A 24,716-nucleotide genomic window follows, 5' to 3' on the forward strand; every position below is an offset into this window, starting at 1 on the left:
GCCCGGAGCTCCTTTAACACCCTAGGCGTGTGATCAGGTCATGAAGCTCTCCTGCTTAGCCCATGTCACACCAAGATCAGGTGAATCGCCTCCCACTGCTGCAGGGGCTCCTGCCCACCCCTCCTCCAGCCGGCCTTGAAGACGTCCCTACAACTTTCAGCTTCCAAACAGCCCCGCAGAGGGAGCAGCCTGCCACACCCAGCTACCCCTTTGTTCCGGGATCCTAGCTGGATTCTTTCACACCCTGACACTGCGTGTAAATGGTGGAATTTTCTTTATGGTGTGTTTTGCTTTAACTTCAGCTTTATTGAGGGTGATTGGTGAGTTCATGTGTGTGTGTGGCCCTCCCCAAACCCCACCCTCTTGGCTGAGATGGCCACCATGGTGGGGCCCACGTCTGCGAAGGGCCTGACCCAGCACAGTTCTCGTGGAAAGAGAGGAAGGGAAAGGCTGAGTGAGTGGGGTTCTCACCGTGCCAGGCCGTGGGTAGGGCATCTTCCCTGAGAAGGGCATCCACTGATAGTTGGGGCCCTCCTTGTGGGCAAAGGGCCCATTGAAGACCATGCGAATGTCAGCCATGGAGTAGACGCACACGGCAGAGCCTCGGAACACAGAGCTGAGGGCAAGGCAGGCTGCTGCTGCGGGCGGGGCGGACCCCTGGCCCAGGGCCCCTCCCCAGCCTGCCCTCCCTCACAACTCCCCACCAGGATGGGGTCCTCCACAAGCCATAGCCCCCACCCCAGCCACACTCTGCCCCTGCGGGCCCCGGCCGCAGCCCCAGGCTCACCCCGAGGAGGTAAAGACAGCGTAAATGACCGGGTTCCTCACATCCTGGGTCTGCTGGACAAACACATCCTCTGGGGACAGAAAGAGAGGCGGCTGGGAAGGTACCTTGGCCGGGAGCCCCGAGGCCCTGCCCACTCCTGGGTTGGGGGCACCAAACTTTCCCTGACCAGCCATCCAGCCGCCATCCCCTGCAGTAGCCATGGGCCCCCTCCCGCCTGCCGGGTGCTCACGGAGCTCGTCGAAGTGGGTCTCGATGCCATCCTCGCCTGGCACGGAGCAGACCAGCCTTGCCTTCAGGAATGTGCTCCACTTGTTGACCAGGCAGCAGTGGCCACCGTCATCGTTCTGGGGGGCGGGGGCGGGGGCTGGGTCAGATCAGCTCACTCACCCCCAAGACCCTGCCAGAGGAGCGCTGACAGAGCCAGGACTGGGCCTGGGGAGGGGGCAGCAAGGGGCCTCGTACCAGGCAGATCCGCCCGATGCGGGCGTACACGGCGGGGCTCTGCGGAGCCTCCGCGGATCGCTCGCGGAAGAAGAAGTAGAGCTTGTCGTCGTTGCGCTCAGCGCTGTCAGGGATGAGCTCGGCGTGGATGAATGAAGGGTCTGCAGGCGGGCAGGGGTCAGTGGACGCAGCCTGCCTCGGACAAGGCCTCTTACCCCAGCCAGGTACAGGAGCACCCCAACTCTTCCCGGGATAAGAAACTACCCCTGCCCAGCCAGTCGAGGGCCAAAAATTCCCCCACGAGTGTTTCCTTATGGTCCCCATGCCACACCCCACACATGCCGCCACCAGCAGTGTCACTGGCTACGCTCATCTCACCATTGAGCCACCGGGAGTTGTACTGATCCGTGCGCATGGCCGTCTGCTTTCCAAGCGTGCGGAAAATGGCTGCGTCGGTGCCCATGAAATCGATGTACACGCCTGCATAGAGCTCCTCGTCTGCAGGTGGGCCAGTGGGTCAGTCAGGGGGACGCCCTGGGCTAAGCCCGGTGCACAGCACAGACGACCTCCAGGGCAGGGTCCCATCTCCCCCTCCGGTTCTCCTGGGCGATCACATCACCAGTGGGGCATGGGTGAATGTTTAACAACTGGCTCTGGGAGGACTGGGATTAGTGGCAGGTGGCTCTGATTAGCAGCCTGAGACAATTTCTGTGGTGTAAGTACTCCCACCATGGCTGATGTCAAGCTACTAACTTGAGGTCACTGAAAGTAGAGTTGGGAGGCGCTGCTGAAACCACTGTACAGTATTTCCACCCCACAGATACGAAAGATGTAAATAATTGCAAGGACATAGATAATAATTAAATGTAGTAAAATAATTGGGAAGTAATGAGTTTTGAGTATTTTTACCTTTGTTTTTAATGTAATTTATTTAATTGAAAGCGTATGTAATTTACTTTTTAATAATAGCTGTGTTTAACAGCTGGCCCACAAAATACCGGAAAATGTAATAGAAAATCTCACAAACACGCTGGCTCCAGCACACCGCTCCAAGCCTTCCCTCTAGACTCCCCCAGGGCAGGCCCTGTCTTCCCCCACCAGACTCCCTAGTCTGGACCCTGCCATCCAGTAAGGACCTTCTTACTCACCAGGAAGGGGAGGATAATGCTAACCCCTGCCTTTCCCAGGCGTGGAGGTGGCACACTGCCCAGCAGCTGCTGAGAGGCAGACTCGGTTGGGCAGCCAGAAAGTGGGCAGAGTGCAGGGATCTGGGTCAGCAGTGGGCTCGCCCCACCTGGGGACGGGGCAGCAGCTGCTCCTGCGGCCCCAGGCAGGACTCCTTCTCAGGGAACATTCTCCCAACTCTCCCAGACACCTGGCCAGACCAGAAACAAACTCCCCCAGTTGGCGTCTGGGCCAGGACTCTCCACTGGTGTTGCCTTGCGGGCCTCTCCCAGCCTCCCAGACAATCTGAGAACACGCTATGGGACCACCCCCTCACACCACCCTCAGGGTAGACTCCGCTTCTCTTCTCTTCCAGGAAGCCTGTGGCCTGGAGGGTTCTGGCCTTTGCACGGGCCACACTGTGAATTTCAGGGTAGAATCTGCTCCCTGAGCACCCCCTCCAACCGAGGGGCTGGATGGAGGCTCATACCACCTAGTCTCTGACCCTTAGCTCACACTGCAGTCTGGTCTACACCCTTGCCCTTGCCAAGTGGGGCCACATTACGTGGGGGTGGGTTTCAGACACAGCAATTTCATGGTCTCTTCCCTGGCTCCATGCGTCCGCTCCAGAGGCACAGGTCACACCTTTAGGCTATAGAAGCAGGGTGGGGTGGGAGCACTCACTGATGAGGGCTGAGGCTGTGTCCAGCTTGGGGTCGTAGGGACACTTGCCCTTCCCTGACTCGAGTTTCTCAGGCTCCAGGTAGAAGATGTAATCCTGCAGGGCAGAGAGGGCCTCAGCATCGTCCAAGCCATCCCACAACCAGGAAAGGCAAGGGACATCAGGCTTCCAGGCTGAGAGCGAGCCCCCAGGGAAACCCTGAAGCCACCCTGCTTCACTCCCCAGATGTCACTGGGTTTTAACCCTAACTGCCGAGGTCTCCCAGGGCAGGGCTGTGCTGCAGGTTTCCAGGGAGGTGATTCCTGGTCTAGGTCTCAGATAAGACCTGGGAATCACATCTCAGAGGACTCTGCTTTGGGGACCATGAGAAGTGCGTGGGGTGGGCTTATATGGGCTTAAGCCCCTCCATGCCAACTCGTTCGGGAAGACTCCGGCCAGGGCCTCCTCAGGCCACAGATGCACAACTCTTTGAGCTGTGGCTGCCTGTCTTGGGCCTCAAAGGGGCTGCCAACCTGATCAGGGCAGGGGTACTGGCCAAGGGCCTGGGGTCCTGTTCTTTGCCATCAGGTCCCACCAGGCCAGAGGGCTCTGAGGTTATCGCATCGCCATGTTTTGTGCCCTACATGTCATCTTCAGGACAGACTAACAGGTCAGGGCCTTTTTCCTGCCCCTCAGCACAGCCCCCAGCTCCACATGTCTCCGCAGGGAGCTGGGAGTTGAGGGGTCCAGCCCAGACCGCGTGGAATTCTCAAAGCCCCCCGTGCCTCCCAGCCCATCCCTGAAGATGCTGGGAGGAAAGCTGGTGAAGGCACTGGGAGCAGGACGAGCTCGTGAGGGGGTTAAGGGAGGGAGAGGAGAGAGGCACAGAGGCAGAGAGGAGGAGGCAGCAGGTGGCAGGGATGGTGATGGGAAGGTGTACACAGGCCTGCTTCCAGTTACATTCTGCACACACCACTTCCTGCACACACAGCTCGGCACGCATCACAGCCAACACGCGGAACCCACTGTTCGCACCCTGGGCACACACACGCAGAGTCTGAGCGGCCTCACCTTTCAGCACTCCCTGCCGCAGACACACACGCTCAAGTGACCACTTGCTCTATCACTCAGCGGCAGCCCCTGCCCCCCTGCCCGCCCCTGCCCAGCCCCAGCACTCCCCGCCCCGGCCCAGCCCCCCAGCCCAGCCCCCCAGCCCTGTCCTGGCTCAAGTCTAGTAGACTCACAGCTCTGCCCCTCCCACCCCAGGGGAAGAGAGCCCCAGGCATGGGGGTGTGCAGGACACCTGTGTTAAGCCATGGGGCACAGACACATGAGAGCTCCGTGTCAGGCTGCACACATGTGCCATCTGCCCACGCTGGGGGCTAAGTAAGGTGTGGGTGAGAGAGTGTCCAATGCATGCCCACACGTATGTTGGCGTATGTTCACGCACGTCTACACACGTGTTCTGAGGGTGCAGGCACAGCTGTCCCCAGGGCTCCTGTCTTCCCCACCTGGTGGGTTCATGATTTCTTGTCACACTGAGGCTGACATAAGTCCAACTGGGAATGCCGTCAGAGCCTGAGGGCGCTACAGGGGAGGGGGTGGGAGGGGGGCACAGAGGTGGACGGAAGATCCTGGGGAGGCTGGCCTGGGATGTAGGTTCCTGGCTGGAAGGCCAGGCCCAGGGTGAGTTCGGTTCAGAGGCAATGCTGCCTGGCAAGAGCCTGGAGGGATGAGGCCCACCTGGCGTGGGGCTGTGGGCGTCGGGTGGAGGGCACCATCGGTGGCTCTGCTGCCTCGGCCTCTGACCACCTGCATCTGGGTCCAGGGCATGGCCTGAGAAGACGAGGAATACAGATTAGAGCCAGGGGTGGCAGGGGCTGGGGGAGCGGGCTCGGGCTGCCAGCCTCTCACACCACACGTGCCAGGAATACACGGGAGCACCTGGGCCCCCGGAGCACATATATGCGCCCCGTGGGAACACACACACACAGCTGGGGCGCGCCTGCACACACCTGTGCCCCTTAGGTCCAACGGCTCTCACACACGCCCTGCAAGGTCACACCAGCTCACACACATGCCCACATGGAAATGGAGGAGGGCAGAAGCGGGCAGGGTGGGGCAGAGCCGAGGAAGGGGCAGCTCTCCCCCAGGCCGTGTGGCAGAAGCTGACCCAGGCGTCCAGCCTTCTGGCTTGGCTGCAGGGGCACCATCCACAGGCACAGCCAAGAGAACTGCTGCCACGTATGGAGTGAGCGCTTACTATATGCCAGGCACAGGGCTAAGAGTTCTGAGAGCGTTAGCTCACTGCCTCCTCCTCACACCGACCTGTGAGAAAGGCAGCCATTAGCCCCATTTTCAAGGGAGGAAACGGAGGCTCTGAGAGGTGGAAGACGTCACTCACCCAAGATCACAGGGCCGGGAAGGGGCAGGGCTGGGGCTCAAGCCCCTCCTCCCGTCAGAGCCCTGGAAGGCAGCTACCAATGGGGGCAGCTCGGGGGCCGCACAGGGCCAGGGTGGGCGAGGCTTACCTGGGCACGCCGGCCGCGGTTTACGTAGGTGCACATGGGGTTGTAGGCGCCCGTCCCGCACACGTACAGGTGTGTTCGGTTCCAGGGCTGGATGAGCCTGACGAAGTTCCCGCACTCACCCTGGGGCCAGAAGGAAAGCCAAGGAGGTGCCCGGATGCCTGCCTGGCGAGACTGCTTTGCTGGGGTCCCGTGCCCCCCACACCCCACCCAAACCGTGGGTCCCAACGCACTCACGTTGCCATCCTTGCCTGAGAGCACGCACTCTTCGATGCGCTGTGGGGAGGCTGCCCAGTGGATCTGCCAGAGATGGGGGTCAGAGGGCCTGCTGCACGGGGCCCCCAGCCCTGGGGCGTGCGCCCCTCACCCCCCCACCATATCCGGGCTGGCCCTTACAATGAGGGGCTCGCGGTTGATGTCATGCAGGTCCAGGGACAGCACGTAGTCCTTGCTGCCCACGTACATGCGGTCATGGTCCTCGTCCTTGAGCAGGATTCGGTAATCGGTTGTGTTGAGCAGAAAGTTGAAGAAGTGGGCTGTGCCTGTGGCCTTAAGCTCTGTGGGCAGAGGGCAGGGGAGCCATGAGGGCTCTTGGAGACCATCCAGCCATACCCCCTTTGACAGAGGGGGTACCCTCACCGCACGGTTGTCTTCAACCCCCAGCTTCCCCTGCAAGGCCTACTTGGATCCCCCTCTAGTCCCTGACATTCTGGGAGGAGAAAGTGGGACAGGTGGTCAGGCCAGGGAAGGGGCCATACCTGAGCCGGGGCCCTGATTCATCGGCAGCCCAGCCAATCTCCGCATCCCAATGAAAGGGCAGCGGGCGCGGGCCAGGGTGCGTGATGGCATCAAAGACTCTCTGCTCAGGTGGGGCTAGCTTCCCCCAGGGGCCTAAAAGGGTTAACGAGCAGGGGGGTGGGGGGCAGGTGCATCCAAGACAGCTCCCAGATGCTGGCACAGAGCCAGGGTGCGCTGTCCTCACCCCAGCTGCCAACGAGACAGAGGGCAAAGCTGGCAAACAGCAAGGTCCCCACCTTGTCTGAAGCAGGTTTAGCCAGGACACCAGAAAGCCCTGCTGGAGCCAAACTGCCCAACAGACCTTGGGCTTCCCTCAGACCCCACAGGGTTGCTGATGGTGGAATCCTCAGGCCACTATGACCCAGCCAGGAAGCCTTTCCCAGGAAAGAGGCCCTCCCCCTAGTGCTGCAGCGTCCCCAGGGCTGGGGGCAGGGTCCAGCCAAGCCCTCAGTTTCCCTTCTGCATGAGGCTGGCAGCCCTGGCCCTCTCACCCTCAGGTTACTGGGGAAAAGTCTTTCTTTCTGGGGATGAAAGACAGGAGGAAACTTGGCTAGTGATAGGCCGATAACGGACAGAGGACTCCAGGAAACTTGGAAACTTTCCTCTGGGAGAGGGAGTTCCGAGGGGTCCCCATGGCAAGTCCCCGCTCCACCCATCCCCAGCTATTTTTAACTCCTCGGGAGAGGAAAGATTGTAATGAGGGTGATGAATATTCACCAGCACGGGAGGCTTGAGATGGCAGCACACAGAAGAGGATGCATGTACGCACGTGGCCCAGGTGTACACACATGCACATGTGTGTCCTACATCAGAGGGGGCATCCACCAAGGGGCTCATACACATCCCGTCTCCCTGCCCCACATCTGGTAACCCATTTCACAGGTGGGGCAGTCAAGGGGGAGGCCTGGAGAGGGAGAATCTGAGGCCTTGGATCTAAGGTCACTGAGAGCCCTCGGTGTTGCCTGAAGGTGGAACCAGCAGGTGGCCCCATCTCATTAGTCAAGGCCACCCTCTACTCAGGCAGCTGTCTCTGACTGGCCTGGCTGACCCTGACCCCTGCTGTGTGCTGGGGACCGGAGAATGGAGCCGGAGGGGCTGTGCCTGAGAGCAGCTTTGAATGGGAGCTTCAGGATGTGCTGAGATGGGCGCGTGAGGTGGGCTGGGAGGCAGGGGACTCCCACAGCAGACCCAGAGCCCACGTCTGAGGGCTGGGCAGGGCAAACAAAGGCCTTGCCCTGTCCAGCCCTGACTATGGCAACAAGAGAATACAGGTGATGACCTTGGCCAACCGCTGGGACGCAGGGACGCCAAGGGATCAAAGGGCCGATCCCTGCCTGGCTACGGCCTCACTGGCGGTGCCTCTGAAGTCCTGGGCAGGGCAGCGTGGGCACCTGTCCTGCACCTGTTGTTGGGCCACTCGGAGTCCCCCGCCTGGCCACCCAACCATAGTGACAACAGGAAAGTAAACACTCTCCCACCCCCAAGGCCAGGAAGTGGCCAGAGAGGAAGTGGGGCTGCCAGCGGAGCCCCCCCAGGCTGGGACAGCCCGCCAGGGGTTATTTATACCCTGGCTGGGGGCATGGCCTTGACTGTGCCCTTACCCATCCTGCTGGGCTAGGGGGCATTTAGTGGGCAATGGAGGGAAGGGAGGAGAGATTCAGGTGGGTCCCTTCAGGCACAGGAAGCTGAATTGGGGGGAGCTTCAAATATCTAGTCCCAGGGATGCAACCAACCATAATTCCCACCCTCCCATCCCTGCCTAGCCTTGGGCCCCTATAATCCCAACCCTCCCCCTCTACAGTGCCATGACCCCCAGTGCCACAGCCCCAAGTTCAAAGCACTGTGAGGACAGAGGAGAGACCATTCAGCAGATAAGGAAACTGAGACCTAAATGAGGAGCAGGAGACCAGCCTTGATCTGACATCCTTCCGCTCAACCCTCTGTGTCCCTGCCCTCTGGGCAGAGGTGGGAATGGAGGGAGCCTCTCACTTCGTCCTCTAATACCTATTGTGTGCAAAGCCCTGTGCTCATAATATCCAGTTTACAGATGAGAGGCATAGAGCAGGGAAGTGACACGTCAGACTGCGTGGAGCATGGGATTCCCACCCAGTTCCGTGGCCTTTTGGGCTAAAGGAGGGGCAAGCCCCCGCAGAGCCAGTCCTGGTGGTGGGGACTGCCTGCCAGGAGGGCCACGGCCGGAAAGTGACTCGTCCTTCATTGACAGGGCACGTGACTCAGGACCCTGGGGACCCCTTCCAGTGGCCACGGGATATGGCGTCAATGGCTCTGTTGTCACAGGATGTGATGTTTTGGTCACTGTGGAAACTAAGGTGGGTGCTGGGAGCCCCAAAAGGCTGTGTGGGGTAGGGAAGGGTGAGACCAAGGGTCAGGAATCTTTGCCTCTGGTGTGGGCTTCTGGCACGGGCTTCATGACCCCAGCTGGGGTCACGGAATGCTCATTTCCCTAATATCAGATTGTAGTAAAGAATTAAAAAAAGCGGTCCCGTGACAGCCCTGCACCCCCAGCTCCAGACAGGAAGACTGAGGGCCAGGGGACAGTGGTGCTCACCTCAGGTCAAAGGGTGAGGAGTGAAACTGGTGTCCTGTCCCCACCTCCCCACTCTGCCACGGGCAAAGGAACGGGGGTCCTTTACTCCTCCAAGAAGCCTGGGTCAGGGCAGGAGGTGGTCAAGGGCCCTGGGCATCCTGCTCTGACACCTGCGGTATCAACAGGGCTACAGCCTACTGGCCCCCAGCGCCTCTAAGGAGCAGGGACTTGGGCCACAGGGACCCAGGGGCCTGAGGAGCCATGGGTGTATGTGGGGGAGCTGACACGGACTGAGGCTGCTCATGTCCTCAGGCCAGTCGCCACCTCTGCTCCACTTGTCCCAGGCCCAGCTCTGAGAGCAGGAGTGTCACCCCTCCCCCACTCCCAGGACAATACAGAGGGAGGGGCTGAGGCATAACCAAAGGCTCTGTGGGTGTCAGGGATTCAAGTCTGGATAAGCTTGACCTCGGGGAGGGAGGTGGTGTGCCTGGGTGATGCTCCAGGGAAGAGCTCCCCACCCCCATGCCCTCATCCAGGCTGGGCACAGGTTGGGTGGGGTGACATCCGGGAAGGCTTTTCCCGTCATCGGGAAGGAAGAGACTTTTCTGGCAACAGACACCTCATTTCCGTAGCTGTTCCCAGCCTCTAGCACTCTCCCGTGGCCATTAGACACTTGGGGTCCCGGCCCAGAACGGCCTGGCAAAGGTCCAGAGGCAGGAGCTTAGCGTATAGGAGGATGAACCCTGGTCTCTGTTTCCTCCTCTCTGGGAAGCAGCTGAAGATGCTTTACTTAAAGGAGGCAGTGGGCGGGGACAGCACCGAGGAGGCGTGTCCGCAGCTCGCGCCCCGCAGACCCCGAGTGCGCGGCCCCCGACGGCTGCTGCCCATCTCGAGGTCTGTTGCCAGTGAGCAGGGGCTGCTGCAAAGGGGGAGTCTTGGAGCAGAGATGGGTACCCCGCCCCCTTGGGTACGGCCCTACAAAGCAGCACGGCCTGACTGACAGCGTCACCTCCCGGGCTGTGCTTGGGTAGTGGGAGGTGATAGACAGGTCCCGTCAGCCCAGCCCTGACCTCTGACTTCGTGTGGGCTGGTGCAGCCCTAATCCCTAACACGAAGAGAAATGAGGCTGGGGGTGAGGGGCGGGGGTGCTGGCCGGGGTCTGTCCGTACTTTATCCTCCTGCCCTTCTGAGGAGGGAAACTGAGGTGGATAAGGAGATGGTAGCAGTGGTAGCAGTGGCAGCAGCAGGAATGGCAGGGTCCCTCCTGGACACCCATAGGCTCTAGGGAGGGGTGCCCGCCCCCCCCCCACCCCCCCGTCCCTCACCACTCCCCCAAGCTGTGAGGGGCCCCAGAGGAAGGCCCAGGGGCTGGGCTGGCCCCCTGGCTCCCGGCCTAATCCTCTTTTAATGAGCGGCCAGCCGGAAGGCCTCAGCCCCTGGCCACAGCCTTGCAACCCTGGAGCCCCAGCCAGGCCAAGCTGGGGGCAGGGCAGCCCTAAAGCCTTTGCATGCACCTTTGTCCCTGCTCGACACACCCACCTCACTCATACCTCAACGCCAAGTCCCCAACCCTGGCCAGACCAATCCAAGGCCCCAGCATCTGCAGGGACATACTAGGGTGACATCTGCCTTGTGCTCCCATGGACCCTCTCCCAGGCATTTACCATCTGTTCAGGTCCAGGTCCCACATGGGACTGGGCAGGGGAGGTTGTCACCCCCTCACCCCTAAAGATGTTCTAGACGGGAACCCCAAGAAGCCAGACCCAGGGTTTTTGCCTGGGGCTTAAGCTGCCTCCTCCCTGGGGTGGTAGGCTCCAGGCTCCTCTGGCGCCAAGCCCCTCAAAATCTGTCCTCTCCAATCCCATCTCTGGATCACGTTGTCCAGATCAGAGACCCAGAGGCCTCCCTAGGAGCCATCCACACTTGCCCCTCTTCCTCCAGGCAGGTGAGCCAGGTCGGTGCCAACAAAACCAATTACAGCCGCTCTCACCCAATTAGCAACTAATTATGGTCTCTAGTCCATTCAACATAATTAACATGTAAATGACTCCACGTGTTTATATTCAATAACGGCTCTGATTGAATTTAATTTAAAAGTCTGAACTAGGGACCCAGTTACCGTATTTCACGACTTAGAGCTGCCACTTCCTGGGAATGTCAGCTCCTCCAGGAGTGAGGGACCCAAGGCCAGAGTGAATGGTGGAGGAGCAGGCAGATGCCAAGACACGGGCCCAGCGCGGGAGAGGGTGGAGATGACTGTAGTCCCTGCCTCCCTGACATGCCTATCCCAGGGGTGCGGGGAGGTGGTGAGGTCAGAAGAGCCCCCAGTGGGACCCTCAGGATGGGATATCCTCTGGAACAAGGGGCCTCTTCTTAAGGGCTACTGTAAACATTGCAGCTGTTCAGTAAACACCAAGCTGGAGCCGAGCTGGAGCAGCCCAGCTGGGCTAAGCTCCGCTGCAGGCTTCCCTCCCATTTTGGGGGCTAAGGGTTGGGGGCTGGGGCCGGCAGGCCCAGGCATGCTGTTCCCACGCCCGTTCCGCCCCAGCGCCCACCTGCTCCGCCCAAGAGAAGACAGGCTGGGGGCACAACTCATCCTGACCCAGGAAAAGCCAGGTGGGAAGGGGAAGCAGGGTCACTCCCTGGCACACACACCAGGCGGATAGCAGAGGGTCTACACGTCTCCCCACTAAGGATGTCCAGTGACTTTCAACCATTGTTTCCTAGCAGGTAGGGGGTCCTCCAGCCTCGGTGCCTCCACTGATCCCTGCCCAGCCCTGGGGCCACATGGTGCCTGATTGTTCTAGGTCTGGGCTGGTGGCTCAGGGGGCCAGGATGTCCTACCTGGACCGGAATGGCATGCACGGCTGCCTAGGAGGACATCTTTGGGCATCCGCAGGCCAGGCAAAGTTCAGAGCTCTAGCCCAACTTGGAAAAGACACAGTGTGGTCAAGGAGGCTGGCTTGAAGGGGCAGGGCGGCCCCTGAGCCTGGGGTGGGAGGAGAGGGCCTGAGCCAGGCAAGCAGCTCACATTGGAATGTGCCCCAAGAAGTGGGTAGGGGGTGGGCAGAGGGGCTGCTCCTGAGGGAAGGGTGGCACCGATCCACTTCTCAGGTGGGGAGAGTGGATCAGAGCCTCCAGTTCCACAGGCCTCGGGGGCCCACCCCTCCTTCCACATTCCAGACCTGGCCCGGAAACCCCTCACTCCTTCCTCCACCACCTCCTCCTCCCTGTGACTGCAAAAGACAACAAACTCTCCATGGCTCATTTACTCTGATAAATCAACCAGACAGACAGGTCAGGATGGGACCAACAGGCTGGTGGGTGTCAAGACCCTCCCCCTGCCCTGGGCCCAGCCCCCATCTCTGCCCTCCTCAGATTCCTGGGGTCCCTGCAGCCCCTTCACATCACCCACCCAGAGATTCCCAGGATGTCCCAGTCTTAGCCCCCTCCCCAATATTCAGACAGGGAAACGGAGGCACTGCCCAGACAGATGTGTGCTCATGGTCAGCCTTGGGGGATGGAGTTAGGCTGTGTCAGGACTCCAGGCAGGACTCAGCTGGTCGCCAGTACAGAAAGGCAGTGAGTGCTCCACACAGGCCTGCTGCTGGGACTGGAGGGTGCTGAGCAAAACGACAGCGGGGCAGCCTTGGGTAGAGGAGTCCGGAGCGCCACCCATTCCACCTCAGGTGCTGCAGGAGCCCACGAGGCCCCTCCATTCTAGCTGTCGCTCTGCAATTATAGTGCAAGAGTGACAGGAGTCACCCACGTTGGCCCACCAGCACGTCCACACACTGGACTCTGCCCCTGGAAGGAAATGAGGGCATCATCACTGAGTCCTAAATGGGAAGAAACAGGGCTCTTGGCTGGGTGCAGAGACCACAGAGGAAAGAGCATGTCCGGGTAGGAAGCCAAGGAGGGGTCATGGTGGTGATGGGTGGAGATGGAGGCAAGGGGGGACCTGGGGGAGGAAGGAAGGGAGAAGACTGGGGGAAGGGGGGTGGAGCTGAGGCCTCATGCCCCAAAGGCCTCCTGGTCCCTGGAGGGGGCTGTTGCTTTCGGGGTGTCCCTGCCCTGCAGAGATATAGCAGATAGGCAATACTTGCCAGCGGCCCCATTGAGAACGCCACAAGTCAACCTAGCTGAGCCCCCTTCTCCTCCACGGGCTGGCCTCCTGGAACCTAGGCCAGCAGCCACTGCCCAGACCCCATTCTTTGCCGGGTCAGGATCCGTGGTCAGGGTCTGGAGCCCAGGAGGCCTCCACCCTCTCCCTGGGGCTGCTCAGCAGTCTGGGGGGGGCAGGGGCCTGCAGGCCTGCCAAGCTCAGGCACCCACGTGAGCTGGGCTTTGGATTCAGACCGGAGCCTTCTGGCATCCAGGCCTTTGGCAAAGGCCCTCTTGCTATTTCTAAGAAAAATGCAGCAGGAATCTTCTCTGCTTCTCCAAAGCTCCAAGGGCTCCCTTGAGGCGGGGCTCAGATTCCCAGGACAGCGCCAGGTCAGGCTAGGAAAACACGCTCTTGGCCCAGTTGTGTAGATGTGCAAGTGAGCAACCCAGGTCTGGTCACCCCTAGCACAAGCTGCAGGAGCTAGAACCGTGCTCGGCGGAGGGGGGTCACTGCCGCTTACCATGGCCCCAGCCAGACTGGGGTGCTCGTCTTGGGGAGAGCCCCCTCCACAGCATCCCCTCCCCAAATTTGTTGTCTTTTTCTTTCCCAGTATGTATTCGGTACCTCGGCCATGAAAAAAAAAAGCTTAAAAACCACAAGGAGAAAGTGCAACCTCTGTATCCTAGCGCCGAGAGCAAGACTCCATCTAGCATCTTGCCCTTTCCCCGAGTGCTGCACCACACACACCCCGCCTCTGCTCCCGTTCTTCCCTCTCCTGAAATCTCCCTTCCCCTGTTTGAGATACAGCCTCCTCCACAAAGCCTGTCCAGATGCCCATGGTAGGAATCCTCCTCCTCCTCCTGACCCCCACTCCACCCACAGGGTGCAGGGTCCTTCCTGCAGTCCTTTCCAAACACCATCTGCTTCACCAAAGGTTAGACGTCTAGAGGGAGGGGTGAAGCAGTGTGGACTCCTTGGGTACCCCCAGGATCAGCCCTCACCTGTCTGCCACCCTCAGAGTAGCTCCTAGTTTCTGAGACTTCCTTCACAAGAGCCATAACTATACTCACAAAGTTAATACATAAAACACAATGAGGTCAGCACCATTTTTATCCCCATTTTACAGATGAGGCAGCAGGGACACAGAGGGACTTCACTACGCAAGGTCTGCCCACGGCCAGGATGCAAGCTAGGCAGCTTGAGACCTCAAGGTGCTGTTTCCACGGGGCCATTGCCATCCCCACCTTACACGGAGAAACTGAGGGTGAGAGAGCCTAAGCCGCTTGTCTGAAATCACACAGCTGACAAGGTAGGATGGGGACTGTCTGCCTTCAGGGCCAGTCCTCTCAACCGCCACAACACCACCTCTGCATTCTACCAAATGTAAGTGCCCCACTGCCTGCCCTGGGGGAGGAGCTGGAGGTCTCCCAGGAGTCAGAGGCCAAGTACCCATGGCTCTGAAGACACCCTCTGGGCCCCCCCCCCGCCACGTCTGGAGGGGTCACTGGGTTGGAGGTGCATACACACAGGTGCAGACAGCCAGGAGCCCGCTCTGAGGCCGCTGCCTCCCAAGCCACAGGGTGAAAGATGCCTTTATGGGCCAGGATGAGATTTTTATCTTGGTAGTTTCTCTTTAAATTCTTTACGATTACGAAGCAGCGGGGGCTGCCAAGGAACATGATTTACTCCTTGAGCATGCACCAGCTCCTCACTCCGTGCCAAGGAAAGCTGGAGCCAGGGAGGGCGGGGTGGGCGTCGTGCCAGGGAACCAGAGACAAGGCCTGTGCTGCGGAGGCCCAGCCAGTGGCGGTCCCATCTGAAGCTTGGCTGGACCTAGAAGGACCACAGCTGAGGGCCTCAGGACCTGGCCTGGCTGACCCAGGCTGGGCCTCAGACAGGTTCTCAGCAAGCACGAGGACCTGACCCGCTCTCTCTGAGGGCCGATCCTGGCCAGCTGAGGGGCAGCCAACCAGCCCCCAGGGCATCCCAACTCCCGAAGGGGCCACTTCCAAGCCCCCTCTCAGGAGGGAGATGGCTCCCTTTTCCAGGAAAACTGAGATCCCAAATGCAGGGATCTGGGCTCAAGTTCATGCTCTGGGTCTTCCTTTCTCCCTCATCAGGCTCATCCTGGAATACCCACCCCTCCCCGGTTTGCTAGCTCCAAGTCCCACTGTAGCTGTCAAAGCCACCTACCCAGCTCCCTGGTGCCACCCCTGGCCTCCAAGCTCCTGGGCCTCCTCACCCCTCCCTTGCAATCTGAAGCTGCAAGCCTGTCTGGCTGGCCAGGGAGCCCCTGGAGGGTAAGGGAGGGTCCCTGTACAGTCAGGCCAGCTAAGTCGAGTCTTACTAAATGGAACTTCCCCTTCAATCTGTATTCACCCCATACTCACTCCCCCTCGGGTGAAATAAATGGACTGTGACCCTTCCTAACCGCCAGTCTCCTCATTTCCTAATAAGGACACCTGGCGACTCTGGTTCTCAGATGCCACGCGCAAATGATGTAAGTGGTGGCACTGTTCTGGGCCATTAGCCCTAAAAAGCTCAGGGGCTGGGCTGAGGTAGGCTGGTGGGCAGTGACCAGAACCCACCCGTTCAACCCTCCACCTGCAGAACGTCCTTTCCACAGAGCAAGACAGATATGCCCAGTCTGAGAAGGTTGAACCCTGGGGCTGCTCTGGACATAGGAGCCCTTTCCTCTCCTGGACCCTGGTTTTCCTTCTCTGAAGGAAGAGAGCTTCCTAGCAGACTCTGATCAGTGGAGGGGCTGCAGTTATGGACAACTGGATTCATAGGAAATAAGCAAACCCAAGTGCTGTTTCTCTAGTGGTAGAGAGCACAAGAAGCATGCCCAGTGCGAACCCAGCCCTTTCCTTGGGAAGTAAGGCTGGGCAGGCTAAAGTCAGCACTGCAGGGTCCTGGAGCCCTAGCCGTAGCCTATAGGAGAGGGCTGTATCTTCATCCCCAACTTGCTGTCCACTCTCAGTCCTGGGACAGGCTCAGACATCAGGCAGAGCCAGGCTCCATCTTAGTCCTGCTCCTGAGTAACCAGGGAAAGCCTCTGGGTCTGATTCCTTACAGGAAACCTGGGGAGCCCCCTCCCCAGGCCTTGGAGGGACTACCACTTGGTTATCATCATGGGTACCTACTGTTATTTCTATTATTTTCACCTTTCCTGACCTACCCTGGCAAGGTGACCTTCTACTCCATCTCTCCACTCCTGCCTCAGTTTCCCCAGTAGCCCAGCCACCTCATGTCATCACAAGACCCCTTTCCCCCTTCAAACACCTATTGGCCTCATGTCCTAGCCAAAGCCAGCCCAGGCAGCAGCAGTGTATTGTGGGGGTGGCTTCCTGGGAAAAAGTAAACATTCCCCAAGCTGAACAAAGGACCGAGCGGGGCCCTCACACCTCCCTCCGCAGTGGGAGGTGGTACCTCAGGGCTTGGACCATCTCAGGGTGGGGGAAGGGAGAGTTTTTTTCTCCCAGACTTGGCCAGTGACTCTGGGGTTAAAGGGACTCCAGGCCCAGGCAAGGACGAGTAGAGGAAAGAGGGTCCTGCTGGCCAGGCTCTCTAGTTCAAAGCATCCATAAGCTCTCAAAGAATCCCTCTCCGGCTCCTGAAAATCTTCCCCACTTGACCCCTCATTTCTGCATGACCTTGGCTGTGCTGCTGATGGAAACTCAGGAGATGGACCATAGAACTCCCCCCCCACTCCGACTGAACCCTGGGCCCCTTCTCCCTTACACCCTCTCTCGGCTTTAGGCCTGGCTGTGGTGCCCAGGCGGATGGGCAGGCAGCAAGCCCAAGCCTGGCCCAGTTCCTGCCTTTGTTCCTTTATCTGCCCTGGGCAGCGTGGCCCCTCATACCAGAACCTCCGGCTTAGAGGGTCTGGCCCGACTAGGCCGGAACTAGCACCTCCCAACTGCAGCAGGACCCAGGCAGGGGAAGGGATGTGCCTAGGCTGAGGCCTTGAGGCCTGGTATGCCAGCTGCTATATCCATCCAAGGCACAGATGGAGAAACTGAGGCATGGAGCCACAGTGACCATCCGTGCTTCCAAGAGCAGCCCTCCCTGTGTATATCTTGGAAGAGAAGCTCCCCCCAGCCCTGGTCACAGCCAGGCTAGGACTCAGGTTCTGTAGGTGTTGGTCTCCATTCTCACTCCACAAATGATCAGAAGGCTTACTCCTCACTGAGCGCTGCATCGTAGGTATGACCTGGCTGAGACCACAGCACGAGGTGGGAGAGGGGAGCACGGGGCCTGGTGCACGATAAGTGCTGGGCTCCCAGGAGGCACTGGCCAACTGGGAGCCCGTTGTCTTTTCAGCCTCTTTGTCTGTGAGCACCCCATCTTGTTCACTGCACAGTCCCCAGTGCTCAGCATAGGGCTGGCACATGGCAGGTACTCAAGTATCTGCTAAACTAAGTGACATCTAAGCATAAAACTCGGACAGGAGATCAAGTGGGAAACAGAAAGGTCACTCAGGACAGGGAAACCTGCGTGTGCAAAGGCACAGAGGCCCAGGGATGGGGTGGCCCCAGGCAGCCTACAGCCCCACCCCAGGCTTCCACAATAGTCAGCGCCACAGGCTGGCTGCCAGTGAGTTGGGCTTTTAGTTACTGCGGGTGTCGGCTTTAGAGCTAATTGAGGGGGAATCGACCTGACCGATGTGGGCGTCAGGCGTCGGCAAGGCCAGGACACCAGTGTTCTATTTCTGGCCTTGCCTCTGCCTCCTGCCTGACCTTGGCCCTGCCCTTGCCTGAGCCTCGGTTTCTCTCTCTGGAAAACAGGAACAAAAGCCTTTGCCCCTTTGCCGCTGCAGGTCCAAGGAGGTTTAAAAGGAGCATCCAGAGACCCTCCCTAAGTCTCGTTCCTCCTGCTTCCTCTCATGGGTCTCCAGGGCGATGACAAAAATAACACCCAGAGTGGATGTCTTGGTTCCAGGATCCCAGGGGTGTGGAAATCAAGTCACACTCCCTGCCCCTGTGTGGGGAGGGGATGCTCTATTTTCCTTGCTGACACCCTGGGCTGGGAAGGGGATGAGAGGGGGATCAGGCCCCTTCAGTATTTATTAATCTGCTCTGACGACTTCCACCAGGGAAGGGTAGAGGTATCAGCAGAATAAATACCTCACCTTCCCAGGCCTAGGAGAGGGGTAGTTTTTTTACAACCCAAACCGATCAACTCTTCTGCCCATTTCTCAGGCCCTGTGCAGGACTCCTCCCAGGCACATCCTCAGAAATTCACTCCCCACTCCCCCATCAAGTTGCAGGAGTAAAATGGGGCCCGGAGAAGGGCTCTGCTGGGGGACGTGGAAGCATGGTGCGGTGGGGGCTGGGCCTCAGTCAAGCCTGAGGAAGTTAGGTTGGCCCAGCTTTTCACTCTAATAAGTGTACCCGGAAATCCGGTCAGCCAGGGCTGAGTCGGCCCCACCCAGAGCAGGCAGCTGCATAAAGTGACCCTGGGCCAGAGACGGGCCAAGGCTGAGAACTCAGCAGCGACCCCAGGTCCCCCAGGCATAGCTGCTCTCCCTCACCCCAGGCCGAGGGTAGACTCTTTGGATCACGCACACCTTTGACGAAGGGACTAGTGAGTAAGCCACTGGGATGCCTGGGTATGTGTGCCACGTGTGTTCACCTGCCTAGCGGGTTAGCCGCAAAGGTGATGATGCAGCTGGGGGACCAGCGTCTCCCTCTGCAGACCCCAACTCATCATTAAAACCTTCCAGCGACTTTAAGAAATTGCTCACTGGGGATCTTAGGCCCGTCACAGCAGCACATGCTCTCCCCGAGCTCACCAGGTGGCCTAGCCTCCGGTCACAGCCAAGAGCCCCTCCCCAGTGCCTGGGAACCCCTCCCACCTGGAGACCCACAGGAAGGTTTCTCAAGCACCCACAGCCCAGCAGAGCAGGTCCTGCTCTGCTAGCTTTCGGAGGCCTCAGTGTCTGCTTGATTGTCTGACCAGGCAGGGCAGGAGCAGTGGCAGGGAAGGGTTTCTGAAAACACAAGTTCGAAAGGTGTGACATCTCTGTCTCCCCAGTTACCACACAGAGGGAGATGCTCTGCAGACCTGAGCCCAGAGACCACACACGGTGGCTCTCGAAGTGGCCCAGGGACTTCCCTGGCAGTTCAGTGATCGAGACTCCATGCTTCTACTGCAAGTTCGATCCCTGGTCAGGGAACTAAGATCCCTCATGCTGCGCAGCCAAGAAAAAAAAGCAGCAGCCCAGACACTCAGGACCCTTCTCCAAATACCTAAGTAGTCCAGTCTCCAGCCTTTCCCAGCAAGCCACCACCTCCCCTGTTGCCCCCAACACAACCAGTGTGACCATGTGGCAGCACAATTTGTCCTTTTTGGCTCTGACCTCTCCTCTCTCTCCTGTGCAACAGGGCCAAGTGCTCTGGACAGAGGAGGATGCTGGGGAAGAGCAAGGCAGCCTCTTACCTTTAAATGAGAGCCGGACCCGGGGCGTGGCCGAGAGGTAGTCCTGGGTGGGGGTGGCTGGCCAGGCCCCAGTCAGTAGGGAAGCCCAGAGGAGAAGACCAGCGACAGGCATTGTGGGAGGGGCCTAGGGCCCAGGAATCAGGCAGCCAGCCGTCTAGACACCTGGGAGGGGGAACAAGATTGGAAGACTGTGAAGCAGAGAGAGGTATCCTGCCCTACCAACATTCCTTGTGTAATTCTGCCGAAGGTGCCTCAGTTTCCCTATCTGAACAAATAGGGTGATGAGTGTCTCCTTGCCCACACCCTCAGCCTGGGGCCATGAATGCCTCAGTGGGAAAACCTCATATACTTTCTTGTCCCTAACAGTGGGTCTGAAGACCAAGCCACTGGGTGCAGCCTAGGGTCACCAGGGCTAATAGGGGCCACCAGAGACTCAAGCCCTCCCCCCACCACAGCTTCCTGACTTCTGGTCAGTTCACAGGGCTCAGCTCAAGCAGGTGATCTTACAGCCCTCTCCAGTTCCCTTGCATCTACCCCCAACCACATGGGCTGTTCCTTCCCTCTCCCACTTCAAGGAATGGGGAAGAGATGGGTCCAGTCCTGCTGGCTCCAGCCAAATCTCTCCTCTCAGTACAGGGAAATCTGAACGTGATTACTGGGGTTGGGAGCGTGAGAGAGTGGAGGATGAGTGAGACACACATAGATGGCCTAGAGTGAGAGAGACAGCTGCCAGAAAAGGAGAGGCAAAGAACAGCAGGGTCTACTTTTACTGAAATCACAGCAGGAGGGATCCAGGTCAGACACACAGAAGGACTTCCTGCCAGGAAAATTTCCAGCTCTGCCTACAGAGAGCAAAGAAGGGGAGTGAGGATGGCCAGCAGGCCTGGGGCAGGGTCTGAGCCAGCCTCAGTGTCCCCTGCGGAATTCCCATACCCCCAGCAAGCCCAAGTTTCCATACAATGTTTTTCAAATATTGTGCCCCCGGCAGGCTGGCTGTTGGGTAAACGCGCCGGCGCCAGTTGTCAGAACATACTGCTCCCTCCCGGCGCAGACCAGCGCCAGCTCCCCAACCCCCAGACGCACTGGCGGTGGGGGCGCCAGGAATGACAATGTGCACCCCATCCCCCAGATCTGCCTGCTCTATATCCTTCTCCCACGGGAGACAGGACCCAGGCCCATTTCTAGGACCCTGGGGTGGGCAGTGCAGAGTAAGAGGTATTGTGGCCTGTTAATCCCCTGCCCTGGCTAACATGTGCTGAGGCAAGGCTCAGCCTCCTCATCCGTCAAGCCCCACTCGACAGACCCTGATGCCCACCCTAGACCCACCTCCCCTGAGCCCTTGCCTCTCCTGCCAAGCAAACCACTGGTGGTTCCTCAGACAGGAAGTGCAGCTTCAGGCTGCCTGACCCATTCCCCATGTGGTGCCCTCTGAACACCCTCTCCTGAGAGCCTGACACACCTCTCATGTTCCTTCAAAATCCCCCATCACAGATGCTCCCTCCTAGGGAGGCCGGCTGAGGGAAGGGAGAATCAGAACCAGCCCCTCCCCCAGTCTGCTGGGGCACAAAGCTGGAGCCACTGAATGGCAGGCCCTGATGAGGGGGACAGGTGGGAGAAAGGGCTGTGCAGCTACCAGCACCCTCGGGTGCACCTGGGAGGCCCCCACTAACAGTTGTGGATATATACACATCCACGCTTACATGCCCGCACTCGTCCTTACAAGCATATGTTTGTTCAAGAACTTGACCTGCTAGTGGGGTGGGGCTCAGGGAAGTGGGGAGACACTGTCCTGGCTTGGGGAGGACAAGATGCAGGCTGGGTCCCTTGGAGAGCTTTGATCCTATGTATCAGGGGGCTCAGCGTGACTCACCTCCCCTCTTCCCTGTGACCTCATTTCTCCTACATCCACTTTCATGGTGACAAGGTCAGGGTCACCAAGGACCGTGTTGGAGTCCCCTAAGGTGTCCAGAAACGTGGAGGGCTTTGCTCCACTGGGCCCCTACAGGGACCTCCCACAATGCTTTGGCTCTTTAAATGGGTGAATGGGGGAGGTTCAAATCTGTTGGGGCCTCAGGCCCAAATCTAGGCCCCCTCTTTGGCAGCCTGGGGGATGGAGGAGAGAAGGAGAGGGGAGGAAGAAGAGGAAGAGAAGGACAGAGAGAGGGAAGGGGAGGGCATTTCCACAGTTGCTTCCCCTCTGCCAGGCCCTAGATGCATTCCACACAGCCCCAACCCCAGAGAAACCCCCAGTCTGGCCCAGCCCAGGTGGGTGGACAGAGAAGGAACAGCCACCGCCACCTGGGAGCCCACCAGGAAGAGAGCAGAGAAGGAAGGAAAGAAGGCTGGCGGGAGGGAGCAAGGGAGGGAGGCAGGCGGGAGGAGGAGGAGAGAGGGAGGAGAGAGGGAGGGACGGAGGAGAGACGTTCGAACAAAGAACCGAGGAGCCGGGGCTGGCAAGGGGTGCAGGGAAGGGGCGGCCAGACGAGGGGGTCCGGAGGCACCTGGGGGCGGGCAGGGGGCTAGGAGGTCGCATTGTCCGGCCTGATCCAGACTTCTCAGGCTTGGGGTGGGGGGGGGGGGGTGGACAGCCTGCCTCAGGGAAGGAAGGTTGGCTCCTCTGAGCTGAGAACTGCCTGGATGGAAGGGAGGCAGGAGCAGGGGCTGCGGGGGAACACGGTGAAGAAATTATTCGCAGCAACCCCCCACCCCCACCCCAGCTCCTCTGACACTCCCTCCAGCAGGCCAAGGCTCCTTCCTGACTCCTTGGCTTCCCCCTCCCCCAACACCCTACGGACCAGGAAGCAGAGACACACCAGCATAGCTGGATTGAAACCCCCCTTACACGGTCACAGTTTCCCAGTCAAGGTCACCTGGGCTTGGCTCCATCTTCCCCCTCAAGGTATGCCTAGAGCAGCAGGGGGCGGAGGCTGGGTTCCTGGCATTCTCTCCCCAGCACCCCCCCCCCCCACTTCCGGGCCTGGCTCCTTCAGAACTGAGGGGTAGCAGCAGGGGTAAGTGTGCCCAGTGTCCTCACCTTCTAGAACACCTCACCCCAAGGGTCCAGACATACTCCCGGTGCAGCCTGGGAAAAGGCTCCAGCTCCATCCAACCCCCCGGACTGGAATGAGGCTGCCAGCCTCTGGGTGCAGTTTCCCTATCTCTGCAACTAGGACAGAGGCTTCTGGGAGACAAGCTGGATGAATTCAGGAAGACAGGAACCCCCATTCTCCAGAACGGACACATCAGTGCCTTCGGTGCACCCCCCTCCTCCAGGTGTTCATGGGCTGGTGTTCACAACACAGTTACCTCAAGAATTAGAAGTTATTTATCCAGCCAGGCCTCTAACCGTAGCTCCAGCTGACCCCCGCTGCCAGCCCTGTCTCATTCCTCGGCCACCCTGACACTCTCTGGTCCCACCTGCTCTAGGGAAGTTCACCAAGCTCCTAGTGTCCCCTGATCACTTCACCACTGGGGGCCCAGCCTGCCCAGATCGGGGGCTTGACTGCAGGCTCTCCCAGCTCACTTACTCCCCACATACAGCAGGGCCCCTAATCCAAGCAAGACTCCCTGCTGGAAAGCAAACCCAAACTCGCAGCTGGGGGTCAGGGGGCTGGCACAGAGCTGGGAGAAAATCCTTGGGGCAGGCTGTCCGGCCCTGCTCTTGGAGACCCTCCACGTGGGGGCTGCCAGTATAGTGCTTCGCTTCCAGCAGACGATCCCCAGATCCCGACACTGAGGCAGGGCAGGCGGACCTACTGGGGAAGAGCACTGCCTGAGGCGTTAGTGGGAGAGCTCATCCAGGAGAAGGGGCATCAAGTCTCCCGCTCCAGGAACAAGGGGGCGGAGATGTATGGGAGCACCCACCCACCCAGAAGCTTTCGGAGAAAAAGTTGCTTTGCGCACTGGTGACCCCGCAGGCCACATCCTCCACACATCTCCACATCGCTTCGATGCTGAGGGTCGGGGCAGCCCAGACAGGTACAGGCGCCCACTCCAGTCCTGTCGCCCCTGCGTCCGCGGGAAGCCCCCGGGCTCCCTGAGCCCCGCGCCCCAGACACTTCCGCAGAGTTGCAGTGCCGCGGCTCCCAGAGGGATCGCGGGGTGGCCCGGTCGCCTGCCCGCTCCCTCCCGGTTCCCGCCGCTCTCACCTCTTCCACGGCGGCGGGGCCTGCGCTCCCGAGCAGCGGCGGCGGCGGCAGCAGAGCGGCTCCCGGTTGGGCCGGTCCGCGCTAGCGGCCCCCCGGGGCCATGGCCCTGCCCGCGCCCTCTTGCCGCTGTGCCTGAGCCGGGGTCGGCGCCGCGGCCCCGGCTTAACGGGTTCTGTGGGCTTCGGGCGCGTCAGCAGTCGAGGCCCCGGGCCCCATCCCGGACCAGGAGAAGGCTCAGGGGCGCTCGGGGCCGCCTCCCCCCGGGTGGGCTGCGGGCGCCCCCTGGCCGGCGTGCCGAGGGCTCATTCCCCGGCACGGGGCGCGGGCGACGGCGCGCGCTCGGCTGCGGGGCGCTGCGCCTGGCTTGGCCCAGCGGCGCTGTGCTCGCCTGGTCTCTGGACTGGGGCCGGGCGGCCGCGCTGGGCTGCGCTCGGGGCTCACCGGACCGCGGCCGCTCGCTCGCTAGCTCGCTTGCTCTGGTCTCGCGGCCGCCGGCGGGACAGGGCGCTCGGAGCCGCGCGGGGAGCGCCGGCAATTGGCCGCCCGTGGGCGACATTTGCATAGCGCGGCCCCGCCCCGCCCGCCCCGCCCGGCCCCACCCCCAGGGCGGGACCCGCCCGGCCGCCGTCCCGCCCCCGCTCCACCTGTCCGCGGGCTGGGCTTGGTCCTCCCAGGCGGTGGGGCAGCCCGCGCCCCGGGAGGCTAATCTGTACCCCGCGCCCCCGCCCTGGCTTCGCGGGCGGCGCCCCCGCCCCGCCCCGGCTTTGTCTCTCCGTGGATACACCGTGCACACCGCGCCTGGTGTTTACCCCGGCACTCAACTCCCTGGCGGGAAGGGCAGGCGCGCCCGGGAGCAACGAGCCTGCGCTCACCTGAGCACCCCCTGCCGTGTCCCTCTTTCCCACTCGCTGCCCGCCACGCCTGGCCCCGCGTGAGCCCCACAGCTCAGGACCCGGGCTGCCTGGGCCGCTCAGCAGGTGGCAGTGCAGCCCCTGGGACGGCTGGCACCGCTGGACCTGCCCGCTGCCTCCAGCCCAGACCAGGTCAGCCTTACAGCTCCGTTCAACCGCTCTGGAGCTCCCGGCGATC

At 60.3% G+C, this 24,716-nt stretch overlaps 1 protein-coding gene across 4 annotated transcripts in view; it reads right to left on the bottom strand.

The window, feature by feature from the left end:
• SEMA3F (semaphorin 3F) overlaps positions 1 to 24,143 on the bottom strand; it is a 29,916-nt gene extending 5,773 nt beyond the window's left edge. The window contains exons 1-12 of one of the 4 annotated variants that reach the window (XM_057704676.1): positions 23,628 to 24,142; positions 19,480 to 19,641; positions 5,978 to 6,138; positions 5,819 to 5,881; positions 5,585 to 5,704; positions 4,797 to 4,889; positions 3,077 to 3,170; positions 1,607 to 1,726; positions 1,250 to 1,389; positions 1,017 to 1,131; positions 788 to 857; positions 472 to 616 (exon numbers count right to left, since the gene is read on the bottom strand). In XM_057704676.1, coding sequence (XP_057560659.1) covers positions 472 to 616; positions 788 to 857; positions 1,017 to 1,131; positions 1,250 to 1,389; positions 1,607 to 1,726; positions 3,077 to 3,170; positions 4,797 to 4,889; positions 5,585 to 5,704; positions 5,819 to 5,881; positions 5,978 to 6,138; positions 19,480 to 19,591 — 1,233 coding nt within the window. In that variant the 5' untranslated portion in view covers positions 19,592 to 19,641; positions 23,628 to 24,142. Of the gene's footprint in view, positions 1 to 471; positions 617 to 787; positions 1,132 to 1,249; positions 1,390 to 1,606; positions 1,727 to 3,076; positions 3,171 to 4,796; positions 4,890 to 5,584; positions 5,705 to 5,818; positions 5,882 to 5,977; positions 6,139 to 19,479; positions 19,642 to 20,243; positions 20,314 to 23,627 lie in introns of those variants that run through there. The other 3 variants (XM_057704674.1, XM_057704675.1, XM_057704677.1) reach the window with 3 other exon arrangements.
• Positions 24,144 to 24,716: the final 573 nt, after the last annotated feature.

This window comes from Hippopotamus amphibius, chromosome 13, assembly GCF_030028045.1.
Source record: "Hippopotamus amphibius kiboko isolate mHipAmp2 chromosome 13, mHipAmp2.hap2, whole genome shotgun sequence".
Classification (NCBI taxonomy): Eukaryota; Metazoa; Chordata; class Mammalia; order Artiodactyla; family Hippopotamidae; genus Hippopotamus; species Hippopotamus amphibius.